The 15,710-nt window shown below is 42.6% G+C and overlaps 7 protein-coding genes across 7 annotated transcripts; 1 reads left to right on the top strand and 6 right to left on the bottom strand.

Moving 5' to 3' along the window:
- Positions 1 to 384, bottom strand: PHALS_09172 (uncharacterized protein; the record flags this gene model as incomplete). The annotated part of the gene is made up of 1 exon (XM_024724625.1): positions 1 to 384. One exon carries the CDS (start codon positions 382 to 384, stop codon positions 1 to 3), a length of 384 nt encoding a protein of 127 aa, XP_024575483.1.
- A 1,141-nt stretch (positions 385 to 1,525) lies between these two features.
- Positions 1,526 to 1,799, bottom strand: PHALS_09171 (uncharacterized protein; the record flags this gene model as incomplete). The annotated part of the gene is made up of 2 exons (XM_024724624.1): positions 1,526 to 1,549; positions 1,623 to 1,799. The coding sequence occupies 2 exons, from the start codon at positions 1,797 to 1,799 to the stop codon at positions 1,526 to 1,528; spliced, it is 201 nt and encodes a 66-aa protein (XP_024575482.1).
- A 4,517-nt stretch (positions 1,800 to 6,316) lies between these two features.
- Positions 6,317 to 6,682, bottom strand: PHALS_09170 (uncharacterized protein; the record flags this gene model as incomplete). The annotated part of the gene is made up of 1 exon (XM_024724623.1): positions 6,317 to 6,682. The coding sequence occupies one exon, from the start codon at positions 6,680 to 6,682 to the stop codon at positions 6,317 to 6,319; it is 366 nt and encodes a 121-aa protein (XP_024575481.1).
- Positions 6,683 to 10,623: 3,941 nt separating this feature from the next.
- Positions 10,624 to 10,913, top strand: PHALS_15356 (uncharacterized protein). Its single transcript, XM_024724622.2, has one exon. It carries the CDS (start codon positions 10,651 to 10,653, stop codon positions 10,831 to 10,833), a length of 183 nt encoding a protein of 60 aa, XP_024575480.1. The 5' UTR covers positions 10,624 to 10,650; the 3' UTR covers positions 10,834 to 10,913.
- A 2-nt stretch (positions 10,914 to 10,915) lies between these two features.
- Positions 10,916 to 12,455, bottom strand: PHALS_09169 (inorganic phosphate; the record flags this gene model as incomplete). The annotated part of the gene is made up of 2 exons (XM_024724621.1): positions 10,916 to 12,151; positions 12,213 to 12,455. 2 exons carry the CDS (start codon positions 12,453 to 12,455, stop codon positions 10,916 to 10,918), a joined length of 1,479 nt encoding a protein of 492 aa, XP_024575479.1.
- A 277-nt stretch (positions 12,456 to 12,732) lies between these two features.
- On the bottom strand, positions 12,733 to 13,275 carry PHALS_09168 (uncharacterized protein; the record flags this gene model as incomplete). The annotated part of the gene is made up of 2 exons (XM_024724620.1): positions 12,733 to 13,096; positions 13,157 to 13,275. The coding sequence occupies 2 exons, from the start codon at positions 13,273 to 13,275 to the stop codon at positions 12,733 to 12,735; spliced, it is 483 nt and encodes a 160-aa protein (XP_024575478.1).
- A 504-nt stretch (positions 13,276 to 13,779) lies between these two features.
- On the bottom strand, positions 13,780 to 15,672 carry PHALS_09167 (FOG: PPR repeat; the record flags this gene model as incomplete). Its single annotated transcript, XM_024724619.1, has 1 exon — positions 13,780 to 15,672. One exon carries the CDS (start codon positions 15,670 to 15,672, stop codon positions 13,780 to 13,782), a length of 1,893 nt encoding a protein of 630 aa, XP_024575477.1.
- Between the last annotated feature and the right edge of the window lie 38 nt (positions 15,673 to 15,710).

The following is a 15,710-nucleotide window of genomic DNA, read 5'->3' as shown; positions in this document are numbered from 1 at the left end:
CTACATCGTTGGAACAAGACTTTCGCGGTGTGAGTTGTTCTTCGATCGAGAAGTGGGTAAGAAAAATTGATTCGTGGAAACGGAATTGCATCCTACATCAAAGTTTCTTGCCAAGAAAAAAGTTGATACCATCGTCTTCATTTTAGTGTAAAGTACGAAGCGTGAATTCGGGACACAGACAGTAAGCTTTGCTACTCGGAGACGACTTTTTTTGCAATAACAACAACAATATAGTGGAAAGTATCTCGACGTGGCACGTTCAAATACACATATCAGTAAAGACAACAATGTCAAAGGATGCGAAATGATTGGAAGCTGCGGAGGAAGGGGCTGACTTCGCAAATGTAAACAAATGTCTTTTGGGATCATTAGTTCCTGTCCCATCCATGTCCAAATGAGTTATTCCATATCATAGTGAAGAATCGACTTTTTCGTTGGCTGTGCTGGACTCCGACAATTACCATTGTGCCTGAACGCGTCATTGCATCTGGGTTCTTACCAGATTGAAACGACAGCGGTGAGGTATTTAGTTTAGGACAAAGGCCACTTGCAATGAAACATGTTTCTGCCAGCCTTACGATACATCTGCTTGACTATGAGCTATTTTTGAGTTATGGTGTAGCGGGGCTTTGCTTAGAGATAGCAAAGCTAAGGACACCGACCTTACGTTCTTTTAGTAAGTTTGGTGTAGCGGATCGTAATCCGCTACTTTTAAGTGCAAACCTTAACCAAAGCAAACAAACGCTTCTGTTGAATACGAAAGTGTATTCTATTGTTTTAGTTGCGACAGAGCCACCAATATCTAAGTCCCTAGGTTTTCCTAATCAATATAGTAATACCTAGTTAATATATCAAAACCTAATTGAAGTAGTAATATGCATTACTACTGGCAATCTCCCAAAAGTCCTTAGGAATAATGGCGAGATTGAGGCTCACAATTGTCAATAGAAGTCGGTTGGGTGATACTTGGAAAAAGTGCTTCACGGCGCTCACACTAAGATTTGTCGCAGACCAAGATCATGTCGTCGCACATAGATGTGAAGATACATACCGTGTACAAGTAAGGCGCATCTTGTGATGGATTTCTGAACCCTTGAAAAGCAAGATAGGTTTTGAATTTGGATATCGCTTATAAGAACATTTGGCTGCATATTTGCGCCGCAAGCCCAGGCTGTATTCCGACACTGACTCACTTGACAATCAACGTGTTGTGGCACATAATAAAACTTTCAAGTACAAAATGCTTAACAATGAGCTCGATTTGGGCATCTCAGCTGAGAAAAAATATATATTCTCAGAAAAAGTTATGTTTTGGTGGTCCAACATGTATAAGAAGGTAAGCTAGTATGGAGTAATGTGCGCAATTTGTCAGTGGGTCATTTGTCGTACTACTTTAGCTCGGAAATTTGCAGTCTTATTGCCTTGGAGCCTATGATCAGGAACGCACTTTGCTTCATTATCCTTGGGATAAGAGACAAATCGCCTAGCTAAAAGACTTGCAGTCGGTGTCCGACTATTTCCAAGTTTATAACCTGACCCGAAGCCGTACCTAAAGACGTATAGAGATAAGAAGGGCTGTATGTAGTAGAAACTCAAAGCATCGACCTTGAGCCATGCATTACTTTGCACATTGCCAAAGCTGTATCCGACCAAAATTTCAGCGTTATCTCTGCCTCATTTGAAATGGTTTCAGTATACTGCATATGAAACAACATGTTTTCTTCGCACAGTAGAAAGTTGAGTACGATTTTCTCGACGTTTTGCCAGCGCTCAGTATTGTAAGTAGGAAGGTCGGCCATACTTTTGAGTGATGAAGGTACTGCGGAGGTGAAGCGATCTGTGCGGTCAGAGAGCGCTCGCAATGCGACGTTTAAGCGCTCATTGCTTTGCTCTCTTTTTGTGCGATAGGCTCGAACACATCGGGCATTAAAGGGTTTTGCAACGATCGGCGGGCAAATCGTAACAGAATAGATCCACAGTCAGGACATATTGACTATACAAAGTTGTGGCAACTCTTCAATTTAGAGGTGGACACGTGTGACTCACAGAATCACGGTCAGCTCAATGGAAACGAGCTAGAAGCCGTTTTGCGTTGCGCAATAAGATGTCCCAAATCTCTCATTTGAAAAAGTGTGCAATTTCACGTAGGAGAGTCGTAACGAAGAGAGCCCTTCATTCTCAGTGTGCGGCTGTGTTGCATGTCTCTCAGTGGGGGTAAAGGAACCAGGTCGGAAACCAAGGAATTTCTAAGATCGCCATCATGTAGGAATAAATCGCTGGCCCACCGAGAATGACTCGGTTGATGTTGGTTGGACCTTTCGAAACGACTCGGAGGACCATGTGGGATGAAAGTGATTTACCATAAGCATTACTTTTGTAAAAGCACTCCTAGTTGCAATGGTGAGAAAAGATCCCCGGTACATTGGTACTCGTGGAGTGTTCACTGCTGCTCGATGTCTTGATATACAAAATGAGTGTGAGTCCAGTATGGTGTCTGAGGATGTAATTTGAAGACATACCAAAATTTTGTGTACGCTACTTCACATTATTGTCCACAAGACTCAACCTAAGTTTAAAAATATCTAACTATGCAGTTATGATAAAGTATCAATACAAAACAAATGTAAGGAATGAGAGGGCTCTTTTGTACAATTGGGACGTTGCTTTACGCCGAGCAGCACCATGGATTTTAGTATTGAAATAGTCGGCAGATGTATTAAGTTATGGTGTGACAATTTAAATATCGACTAACAGTTACTCTATGAATCCAGTATAAGCAAGCGACTTCATAGGTTTTTTAGAAGCTATCCCCATTACTTCAAGTTAATGAGCACCCATCCATTTAACAATTGCTAACGCAGTTTTGTGGAGTCAAAAGCCGACCCTGTGCAAGATGCACAGCAGCCCCAGTGCAAGTTTTTTTTAATTTTGTCAGTAAACAATATTGACTAATAGACTGTGCTTGGCAAGGAATGCACTTGGGATCACAGAATTATACAGAAATTATCTACTGTTCTGTCCATAATTTTACAGCAGACAAAACGTCAGTGCATTTCGGTACCGATTTACGTAACTGCAGTAGCCTAGTTCAAGGTATTTCGTCACCTTGCTTTCAAAGCTCCACCTATTTACATGCGCCATCATGCGCTACTCGCGCGAATTTTTTTCTGGCAACATACAACATGCCATAAGTATTTTTTACAGTAATCCAGAAAAAGTCATGATGCTGATACTGATATGACAAATGACTTTAAAATTTTCGAATTGTAAGTGGATACGCTGACCTAAACTAGCATTATGCTGTGGTCGTATGGCGTTAAAGTTTAGACAAAAGCGCACATAAAACTCAATGACAAACACCTATTATGTGAATATTTAAGTTAACAAATTGTTTCTCTGCTTGGCTTGCGCCTTCAAGTATTTTGTAACAATTTTGTACGAATGAAGTTTCCTCTTTGATGTGTTGCTTAGCAAATAAAAAATTGTTTGGTCGACCAAATGTGCTGCAGATCACTTTAAGATGTAATACACACGAAGGGAGCCTCTTTTGGCACGCGTTAGTCGTGCTGGGCGCCTCATTTCGCATGTGGTTAATGTTTGTATTTGCCTTAATCCTGTAGCCCAAAACCCACGTGGACTTGCTTCCATTGTAACCTTTAAGCTGAAAAACGACTTACTTGCGCTGCATCCAGAGTGTTGTTATGCCTATACTGCATAGTATCCTTCACATTTCTATGCCGCTCGTACTAATCTACATAGTCTGGGCGGTCGGTGAGTAATTATGCTGTGATCGCTTCGAACAGCTCTGCACGTCTCGAAATACGCAATTCTTTTGAAACCTGTCCTAGGTTCTAAGCTCCTATCAAATTCTCGCTCCAAGCCTGGTCACATGCTCTGTCCCAAATATTGTTCTTCATAGCTGCTGGCAGTTGACTCGGCGCGCCGAATGATGCAGAATTGAGCGTCTGAGCGCTCCTCCATAGCAGACACAGACTTGACTCTGATGATTCGTTATAACGAGTCCATAGACTCCGGGGATCTTGACCTAAGGCTGCCGATTACCAGGACTTCTTTTTTGCCAAATCTTGTAGCTAGGCCAGAAAAATTTGCCTTCGCCTCTGCTCTTCCAAAAAAAGGTTTTAGATAGCCTTCAGAGCATCTTTTGTTAGCAATTGACCGCGGGATTGTTCGCGAAATGCAATATGCATTGAGTGAAACAATACGGACTATAGCAAGCTCCAATCGAGCTGACTAAAAGACTAAAAATGATTTAATTGGCAGTTTTACGACTCGACGGTGCACAATTCGATATTGCAAACGATATGAAGACTTCACAAAAGCGAGGTCGAGAAAGAAGCATCTTATTTACAGAACGATATTGACCTGAAATCCTTCACGTCATCTAAAACTCCTTCTGTTCTTAAACGGTGTAATCAAAGCCTAAAGGACAGAGGGAGGCGGATGGCTGCTTTGGATCAATTCGTTTTTACTGACCGCTTTTATTTTTGGCGCTGAAAGTGCTTCAGTGTCCCTGATAGAGTTGCATTTTAGGCTGACTAGTCCAACTGATCTGTGACGATGTTGCTGTACTCTTTATTTCTTTTTTAAGGAGTATTATAAATTCGTTGTTGTCTTGACTCAAAAAGCCCTTATTCTTTAGACAATATACATCCTTGTGATTTTGTGGTTCCTCTCACTCTACGGTACTAAACAATTCACGTTTCCCAAAGTCTGGAGCTGGTCTGTGGATATACCGAATGTTTGCTATGGTTTGACCATGATTCCATTTTCTATCTCGTTTGACTACCTTTCACACCCGTTTTGTCTCTTGTTCTAGTTTTTCTTTTGCGTGGACAAGATGCTTTGAACGTTTTGTTCGGCTGACACTGCCATGGTTTCATTCCTTGTAATAATGTGGGCTCGGCTCAAACATTGCTGGGATGCTTAAACCTAAGTCTTTTCTTCTGGGTGATAGCAAAAATGCACAGTTGAACTTGTTTATGAAATCATCTTGAGCTACTTGTTGTTCCACTAATAAACTGTGTAGACTTTGAAGCAATCTATAGACTTGAACCAAATTAAATGCGTGCTGTTAGCCTCAAAGGAACTTTCATTGATCCATCAATTTGTGTGTCTCAACGTCTGATGCATTTCTTAAAAAGTCACACTTAAGGTCGATAAGTCCACACTTTTTCCGTCATCCGTTCAATCAACGCTTTCTGTCTCCTGCAACACCTCCTCTCACACACTTTGTCTCTATACGTTGACTCCGCTCGCCTTGTGTTCTTCATTCTTGTGTGTCGACCTTCTTGCAAATTATTCTGAAGTCCGCAAAATCTCCTGTAGCTCCATTCTTTACTTGTCTCGGAATTACGATAGGTTGCTCACTGCAATCTATGATCATAACATTTTCACCCTTCCTGCCACCATTGCGACACAGCATAGTCCGCCTCGTAGGTCTCAAATGTTTTGGATGCTTTGAACGACCCAAAATGACTTGTTTAACGCGGGGTTGCTCTATGGACATTATCGTCGATCATAAAGTACGCCGTCGATATAGGCACGAGGGGTTGTTGTGCCAGCTTCTACTGGTTACCGACGTCGCAAAGCTTGAGAACTTCATCATTTTCATAGCCTTTGTACCTGAGTCGGGTTCAACTGTTTCGTTTATAAATGTGAGGTGAAAATGTTTGTGGAGGAGGTCTGAGTTAGTACTTTCAAGCATTAGTCTATGCCTGGGGTATTTTGTCTCATATAATGGCTGTAAAGGCAACCAAACTGTCGTGCAAACATCCATTCCTGCACCTCGCCGTCCAGACATACATCACTTGTTCTCATATAAATTAAGCAATTCTTCTGGGAGGGAACAGATTTGTCTTTTACAAATAACGACAATTGGCGCTTGCCGGACAGTATAGCACTCCTAAACGGTGCCTGTGAGTTATGGAATGCCGCGTCGGCCGATTTCGGCCACACCTGTACAAGCTTGCCCCAGTGATCTGTCCACGTATTCGCTGTCTTGGATGATTCCTCTACGTAGTTTTGACGGTTTCCATCGACTCTGCAACACTTCAATTCGATAATACCGCTTATAACTTATTAGATTTTTTTTTGTCCTCCATTGGAGTCAAAGCGTGAGATTGTTTGCTTTCCTGGACATTTCGATAATCTCGATCCTTGTTGTATGGCGCGCTTTTCGTTTTCGTACGAATCTGTGTTCGATGACGAGTCGGGATCAAACATAAATGGCTTCGTGCAAGCTACCGAGATTCAATTATCTTTTTTCTTGTAGCAATTTCTCTATTACGTCGTGCCGCTAACGCAGAATCGGCAGCAATAGCTGGTACTTTCTACGCATTGTGGCAATTATATGATTGGTATCATAAGTTGGTCCATCCACGGGAGCTGTTGCCGCTCCGTTTCCATCGATTGTGATGCTGTATTGACTAGAAGCCCTACCAGTGTCGCATGCGTAATGGCTCTGCTTTTTCCGGGATGCGATAAATATCACATTGAGTTCCTGGGGGATTGCGTATTGCGTATGTCGTTTCCTTGATTCTCTAACGTCACCATTCCAGGTTACTGGAACCCATGGACCTACAGAAACTTCCGAGTTGAGGTTCCTTGTCAGTGTCATTGGTTCTTGTGACTGATCGGTCACTGGATGAACTTTGCTACTCATGCCTTCCTTTGAGTTTATTTTCTTGTGGACAAATGCGGAGTAGCGCCCCCAATAGCAAAGTATAAAAGGATGGCTAATTTCCGAAGTAAAGCTGACTTGATAAGTGCAGTGCATATCTCAAGCTAATGTGGTACAATGTTGTTCAATTTCGTACGCATGCTTCTCCCGCGGTGCGGTATTCGGACGATACATCGCACTGTAATATTGTTTTTATATCAAAATCACTGTATCGTAGGCTATGACTAAATGTCGTTGGAATTCGCTGTCGTAGTTGACGTTCCATTACTGCCTAATATGTTGCAGCGGGGCTGCCGTACCTCTTTCGCTTAGAGAAAGCTTGGTTAAGGTCGATGACCTTCAATCTATACCTAGGTATAGCGGATTGCAATCCACATACTCCAAGAGATGTCAAAACCTTAATTCAAGGTTAATTAACTCTTCCGTTCAAAACGAAAACTGTATCTCTCGAATTTATTTGCGGCAAAGCCGCCGATATCTGAATCCTTAAGTTTATCAATATAGCAAATCCTGATCAAATATACAATTACTGACAGTGCAGCCACGTACTATGTTCCCGTTTAGGTGTAGCCACACGATTATGTAGTCGCATCATCATGTGTGACCCAGACCCTTCATACCAGCGCACGTGACACCATGAATCAAATGTAGTGCCGCACGATCGCCACTCGCTAAAGGGGATCGGGCGTGATCTTCTGTGTACCGACTTGGTATGCAATTTCATTGCATACCATGTCGCCGCTCTAGTATATTGGGCGAACTCTCTTGCATGTGCAAGTTACCGACCACTTAATACATTGCTTGGGACTGCTAGTTATGGGCTCCATCCTGTCGCTTTGCGCTACCAATTCAAGATCGATAAATGCTTGCATTAGAGCCATTGTCATGCCGTTGCCAGTTGCAAGTGGCCAGTCGCCAGTCGCCAGTCGCCAGTTGCCAGTCGCCGGTTGTCAGTTGCCGGAGTATTGATCTGTTAAAGTTCTAAACTGTGCTTTATATCCCGAAAACTGTTGAGAGTTTGACCTGATAAAACTAACGGATGTAAGATTCGCCTTATCACTCCTGAACCCTTCTAAATTACCGACAACACAGGCTTTTGCCCTTGTTGTTGAAGTCCCACAAGTTGAGCTAGTGTGCGGAGTTTCGGCGCCTTAGCTCCTATCAAATGAAGCTTGAATTAACCTGTCGTTGCCAGCTCCCGGAGTATTGACCTCTTGAAGTTCTCGGCGTGACTTCTTGAAAACTGTTGAGAACTTGAACTGATAAAATTAACGGATGTAAGATCCGTCAAATCGATCCAAAACCCTTTAAAACTACCGGCAAGATAGATGTTTGCTCTCGTTTTGTGAATTCCACTAGTTGCGGTGGTGTACGGAGTTTCGGTGCCTTACCTCCTACCAAATGAAGCTTGGTTTAGCGTCTCAGGCAATCGGTACCAGGGCTTTCTTTTGAAATTGACGTCAGTGTTAACCTCAATTAGCTTGTCATATCAGTAACCGGTACGTCAGCTTCTACATTTAGCTCTCGGTGTCATCATTCTCGTGTATGGCGTTCTTAGACTAGTCAATACTGGACATTTGCTGAAGGGATGCCGCATGCGCATATCGAGCCCTTACTTTTTTTGATGGCTTAGTGACCGATTTTGTATTGGGTTCGGGCTGAACCTCCTCCATTCTCTGTTTTCTGGTTAATGGTTGTCAATGCATGCAGATGACTTCGTATTTGGTTCTACATTAAATCGCCTTCTTTTACTTTTTTTCTGCAGTGTCTGGTGATAACGCTGCTTGTGCTGCACTAATTCCCGCTTTTTGACTCTCCACTCTCTTTGCTGCTGCTGATTTGTCCATCTCTATTGTGGTGAATGGCATATTTTAGTCCTAAAATGTTCAGCATCCTAATCTTCTGCTACCCGTTTTGACATTAACGAGCTGTGATCCGTTAGAGGAACAGATAATGGTAGCTCCGTTGAATCTGATTGTAGCTGATAGTTATAGCTGGACTAAGCATCTGACATATTGATGTGCGTTGCCTCCGCTAGCACTCGTATGTCTTCTTTAATAGTTGGTGTATGCTGACGGCTCTCGTGAATAATTGTTCCAACCCATAGCTGCAGATGCAGCTCTTATTTGACTTGACTCGAATAGTTCGGGAGCAGATGAAGCCGTTCCTTAGAGTCAAGAATAATTTTAAGCGAGTCTGGCTTCTTACGACAAACGATCGTTCCTTCAGCCATTCCCTCAATGATTTTTTTCTCACTTGGAGTTTCAGATCACAGCAATTTACCCGTGGTTGCTGTTGCTAGCTGTTCACAAACTTCTCCAAGTCTCTCGACGTCGTGACGATTGAAAATGGCCGAACTAAACACGAACTTCTAGGATGTTCCCACATTTGATGTCCTTTATCTTTTTCTGACTTTAAAATGTTCTGTTACTTTGACTTTTACTGCAAACTATAACATATAATCATGAACAGTTCGATTAGCAAGAAAAATGGGCTAAAACCGTTTGAGTGTTATGTACTAGTCGTGAGTGCACATAATTCCCAAAGCATCCTGAACAATAAGATATTCTCTTCACCTTTCGACTTGAAGTATTTCACAGCATTTCTGGTACTGTGGAGTCTTGGGTTAGCCCTGCATCCTCTCGATAAACGGTCATTCCAGACAAGCCCAGGAACGGAAAACTAGACTTCTGAACGTGTGCTGGTTTGTCCTCCCCGGGGACCTTCAGAGCCTTCATTCATTGAAAGATCGTAATACAGGAACATAGTGATTCTAACTTTAGGATGGATACACTTTGATCTTTTGAACGACGACAGCTAGTACTGGTCCGTCGGGGCATTGGAAAGCGAGTTGGCGCAATATGTCCGATTCTTCCGAATATGAACAGAAGTCATTCCTTGGTAGCAGCACCTCATACCACCACACTTAAGACTAATCATAATCTAATAGGCGCCTTCTTCCGCAATACTGCCTATTGTAAATATTCAAATCATCATTTACGGTAACGTAATCAAATTCAGACTTTTTGGATTCAGTATCTACGATTTCTTTCGTCGATGACTGAAGTCTGCAACACTTCTCTATGAGTAGATGTTGTATGAGGTATTGCGCACATTACTAATCTCAACTGTTTGGGTCACTTCACGCTTCATGAGTGCCAGATTATGAAATTGAAAAAAAGATACTATGGCAAAGGCAAGGTCACGACAGTTTGAATGATTCGAAGGACTTAGAATAGGGGTATGATGTTTCTTTTGCTTATTTAATAAATTAACTAAACCAACTTAAAATCTAATTTCTCAAAACTTTTCAGCTATGCTCATAGACTTTCTGCTCTCTAATTTGAGATTTTATTTTCATCCATATTTTTATATTTGATTATTAATTTTAAAATTATTTATGTAATTAAAGGTAGATTATTAAAAAAACGCTGGAACAAAAAAATCACTAATTCTAGGTTTTGAATGTGATTTACAAGATCAAGCAATGATTTTTAGTTCAGATCGCAGTCGTAAAGCGTAGTGTCCAGGTAATTATTCATAATACTGTGACTGTTACCATTGATACGGTACAGTAATTCATGCAATGGGTAAAGAACAAGATATTAGGAAAACCAACCTCGTTTCATCAAAAAGACGAGGCCAAGACAATACGTGAATAGCTTAGCGAAGGTCGTAAATGCAATTTTTTGTATCATAATTTGGTAATGCAGCTTTGTCTATGCATTTGCAAGCTGCGAAGCTTCCCGTTCTAAGTAAGATCTAGTAATATGCAGAAGCCTTCAAAGATGCTGGTTATATATAAGGAGAAGATACCCTTGACATCGCTGGGTTCAGTTCTGCAAAAAAAAATTTTGCTCTGCGACGCCATTTAAAGCCGCAAAGGCGTACATCTTAGCACAGAAGGCTTAAATTATTTGCACGTACAGAAAAGTTAACATGCTCTGGTTATGTGTACCCGTTGTGTCTACTGTGATGTGAACAATGTACACACTGAACTGCGTGCACCTGAATCCCTCATCTTAAAAGCTGAAGACAATGAACTAGTATCCATTCAGAAATCTACAACATTCAAGATACTTATGCCTATGTGCGATCAAACTACAGATGGCAACCTTTTCACCATAACGTAAAAGCCATGACACAAAAGTGTGAAGCAGTGGGTAGAATACATTAAGTATGGTACTTTGTGCAGCGTAGTGAATAAAATGAAGCTCAACGATGTGTCGACGGAAGGTAGTGCTTTGACGGGATGTACTTATAAGTAACGAGTGCTCCAAGCATCGAGACCGTCGCACTTAAACCCAATAGGTACGATACGCCGAACCGAGCTTCAATAATTCCAAATGAAGCAGCTCCAACTGCAGCGCCGAGTTTACCCGCTGCTGCAGCAATTCCGTTGAGCTCAACACGCACGTCTTCCGAGAAAATCTCAGCGGGAAGGCAAAACGTACCGACATTTGGTCCAAAATTCGAGAAGAAGAATGTAAGCGCGTACATTCCAAGCAGCAAACCTCTGTAATCCAGTAATTGTTCGTAGAAAACTCCTAATGCTAAAAAGAGCAACGCCATCACGACAAAGCCCAAGATTTGAATTGCTTTAAAGCTGATTCTACCAACAACACAGATGGCAAGCAGGTTACCAGGTAGAGCAATGGCTGCCACAACTAGCGAACAAAGTGCAACGTCAGCGAAATGATGTTTATCCAAACCGTACGTATCTTGCAAAATAATTGGTGTGAAGATTACATTCCCATAAAATGTTACGTCAAAGAGGAACCAGCTAGCGCAGGCACCAAACAATTTCCGCCGCAGCGAAGGACTAGCTTGTAACTTTTTCCACAATGACAGGCGATGTGACCCTTTGACTCCGAATCTTTGAAGCTCAATTAATGGAGTGGTGGACGACAATGGTAAATCTTCTTTAACATCAAATGCTCGACGGAGCACAAATAAACCAGGAAAAGCGCCAATCAATAAAAGTAATCGCCATTCAATTGCGCGTTGTACCTGTAAAATTAACATAATGTATGCCATCAATGGTGCTAATAGCTGTCCAATGCCCTGAAAGCTAAACACCGCCGCAACAATCTTGCTCTTTCTGAACTCATCTTGACTATGTGTCGACTCTACTGCTGACGCTGCTGATAGTGGATAAACACCCCCAACTCCGACTCCTAGCACAAATCGACATGCTGCTAGTATGTGATAAACAGAGTCGGTTCCCCATGGTAATAGAGCACTCGACGCAGCTCCTAAAATGGACAAGAGCAGCGTCAAGATCATACCCTTCTTACGGCCCACAACCGCCCCAACATAGCCAAAAGTGAGTTGTCCCACAATAGCTCCAACCAATGAGCACGAGTCTACAGTCGACCGGAGCTCTGGACTAGAGTTTGGATACGACCGTTCCAGCATCATTAGCGCATAGTTGATCACAGCCAAATTATACTGCCATACACAATTCTAAATAAAACCAAAGTTGATAGAATACCTTCATTATGCAACGTACGGCTGTACTGAGATTAGCAATGGCAGATACCAGTATCGGGTCGCTAATTATCACTTCATCTTCGCCATTTCTTGTCAATTCGGAGATCGTACTGCCGTATTCAAAGTGCGGAGTCTGTCGATATTTTACTAGAAGAAGCTCTGATAATTCAGATGATTGACTAGTGTCAGTAGGATGATCACTAATGTGCGGTGCTACTTGGTTAAGCAAAGGGTCTGTTTTGATTCGTCTGGAGTCGAGCATGAGTTTTGGTCAATGATTTTTACAGTGGGGTCGCATGTGACTGCTCGAGCGTTTATTGGCTCAAGTTTTATTAGAAGTCAATAATTTCTCATCTTAACGCACAATCAAGAAATTATCTTCATGGAGACATGAAGAACAAAAAGAAGAACTTTTGTCTTCACTCTGTACACGACAGCATGAGGTTATGCATAGTGCTTAAAACTTGAAAGATAAATGTGTGAAGACCATCACTCTGGTAAACTTCAACTTGCATATGTAGTATAGTTCCTTGTAAAATCTACTTGGCATTTTTAATCCATGATCGCGATGATACAAAGTTAGACAACCTACTCTTGATTAATGTAGATGACGAACGAGTAGTTTCTTGCTCGTCAGTTAGCCTGACATCGACATACATACACTCATATTCTGGATTCTTAGCACGAGTCTTGTCCAGTTTCTCGTCATGATTGTACTCATTTGACCCGTGCTGAAAACTCATCGAGTCAGGATATGATCTAGAACGCTGGCTCCTCAGTTTGCAAAGCTGACTTATGCCCTGGAATTTCTTGGCGTGTAAAGCCACAGATACACGAGCGCTGTTGAAACTGGATGAGAGCAACGTATAGCGCGCGCTTCCAGCCTTTCCGGTTTGCTTCGTCCTGGAATCATTATGCCGTGGTGAATTTATTATATTTCGCGCATTTTCGCGAGTATCATACCCATCGCCCAGATCAAGATAGTTTTGGCCGACATCTAACGTAAATGCCAGAATGGACGGATTTTTGTAGAGTCGTTCGCGCTCGTGAAAACCGAGAGCTGACGAAATTTTGGGGGCCATAGTTAGCAAATTTGCAAGTGATGAGATTAAATTCAGCGACCTAACGTGGTGTGCAGCGAAATGAATGTGTGAATTAAAATTTGTTCGAAATCTACTTTGAGACGATGATGACGCATGCTTTCGTCGCATTTCAGCAGCCTCCCGTGCTATTAAAATAAGCACAGCATTTACGTCTGTAGATGCCAACCTAGACTGTTGCAGAAAAGCTAAGTCGGGATGGGATTAGACTATGAAATAACTCCTCTTTTCAGCCCCCTTGCGAGAAACCGCATAAAAATTTACCCAGAGCTCTGAATCCCATACCATTCATTGCTAGCATTTGTTCACTACTCGCAACCTTTTGATTAGTCCATAGAAACGGACGACAGGCTAATCGTAGTTACTGCTGATGGCGAGAAATGCAATTTACCGAGACTTGAGCTAATGCGGTATATAATCATGTAATTACTCCACATGATTAGCTATGGAATTTACTTCGACAGCATTTTCACGAGTCGCCAGGTTTCAGAGGCGTTGCTCCTTTCCAGCGCCAGCGGGCGTATCCTTGAAATAGCTTTGGAGTCGATCCGAGGGGATAACGAGCAAAAAATAGTGGCGTTTGGATGTGCCATCTCCTTCAACATCAATGCGCGTCATATCATCCATCGAGAATAGTGTTCGCAGACTGGCGTTGTCTGCATCAAGGCGATCAAGTAGATCAAACCCGTGCTGAACCAAAAACTGCACATTTGGGGCGATAAATTTACCATCTAGAGAGTCCACTTTTGCTCGCAACTCGTCCATAAGTTTGATAATTATGTAACTCCGCACTTGTTCGGTAAGGAATGAACGCAGATCATACACATACCCGTCATTTTTTTCAATGAATACTTTTTTGAAAACATTGTGACTTCGGGCGGCGTTGTATAGAGCGTCAGCCATGTTTAGGCGCCTTTGAGCAAGCAGAGAATGCAGCAGACTCAGCGTAGTAGTTGGGTTCAGTACGAAAACTCCTTTCCTATCAACAAGTGGCAAATTTTCTTCAAACACCGCTTCGTATGCCAGTTCCGGGTGACGCTTACGTACACAAATTCGCACAAGAACATCATACACGCGCGGGTCCGCAGAGACGTTAAATTTTACCATCTCTCGCCACAAATACATGGATCGCCCGCAATGATCTTCTTCGCGTAGTCGTCGAAAAAACGCTTCTATGACGGTGTCGTCGCGTGGTTCATCAGAATTAGGATATAAAGCGCGTACAACGCCGTCCGGGTTCATGTAAGCAGCCAGCCCCATTGAGCCCACGAGACTACCACAAAAGAGTGTAGTCATCATATAATCCTGGAAATTGATAAGCGGGACAAATGCTACGCCCATCATTCCCACTCCCATAAGAGCCGCTTTTACTTTCTTTTGATCTATCGCACCGATTTCACCATGATAGACCGCATGCATCATGGTGATGAATGTGATCAAATCCGGTCTGATTTTACGCTCCTTTAACTCCTCGTACAACTGGAAAGCTGTCGTCAGGTTTTTAACTTTTCCACAAGCCTTAAGCAAGATGTTGTAGTGTACCAAATTCGGTTCAATTGTCGTCTTTTTAAGATCGTTCATTAAAGCCATCGTGGCATCAAAGTCTCCATTTGCAGCGTGGGCATCCATCAAAATTGCGAATGTGTGGCCTCCTGCGGGAATCCCTTCCTTTTGCATTTTTTCATACAATGCCAGCGCTTCAGTCACGTGTCCTTTGCGTACATAGGCACTCATTAGATTATTGAACGTCATATCGTCCATTTCAACGCCTGCGTCTTCCATCTGTCCCAGCACATTCTGCACCCTCTTTGGATCTCCAGTTGTCCCTGCAACAGCAAGCAATGCCGAGTATACGTGCAAGCTGGGGATACTGCCGCGCTTCACAGCCTCATCAAAAATTTTAAAACCTTTGTCTATATCTCCGAGTGCTGCACAGGCCTGAATGGCACTGGCAAGAGCTGGATTTAACAAAAAGACATTCTCACTCATCAGCTTTAAGGCCAGAGACATAGCTTCTTCGTTACAACCAGCCTTCTGATAAATTCGAATGCTTTCCATCTCTGCTTTTCCATAAATGGTCGGGGCTTTTTGGACGATATCACAAAGTGCAACAGCAGCTGTGCACTGCTCCCGAGTCTTACATCGCTGCAGCAAGATGCTAGCACGACGCAGATAATCCATGGTGGGCTGATAGGTAGCACCTTGGCGCTTGGCTTCTTGCAGCATTGCTTCAATATCTTCCACAATTTGAAAATGCGAAACATTATGTCGAATTACACTAGGGTTGGCCTTACGCTGGTTCGTATTTCTAGTAGGCTTGCGAGCTGGCAACCTGTGTTTCGGTGCAGCGGCGGGGTGCTGTGCTGGTGATACAGACATTGCACGAACAGAAGAGTATACATCTGTTTGATAGGCAG

The sequence above is a fragment of the Plasmopara halstedii genome (genome assembly GCF_900000015.1).
Source record: "Plasmopara halstedii genome assembly, contig: Scaffold_350, whole genome shotgun sequence".
In the NCBI taxonomy this organism is placed as follows: Eukaryota; Oomycota; class Peronosporomycetes; order Peronosporales; family Peronosporaceae; genus Plasmopara; species Plasmopara halstedii.
Note: the sequence above shows the minus strand (reverse complement) of the source record. Positions and strands in the feature narration are given on the sequence as shown.

Bases quoted from the DNA above. Each gene is read 5' to 3' on its own strand.
- PHALS_15356 (XM_024724622.2), top strand. From the start codon at position 10,651: ATGTGTACCCGTTGTGTCTACTGTGATGTGAACAATGTACACACTGAA.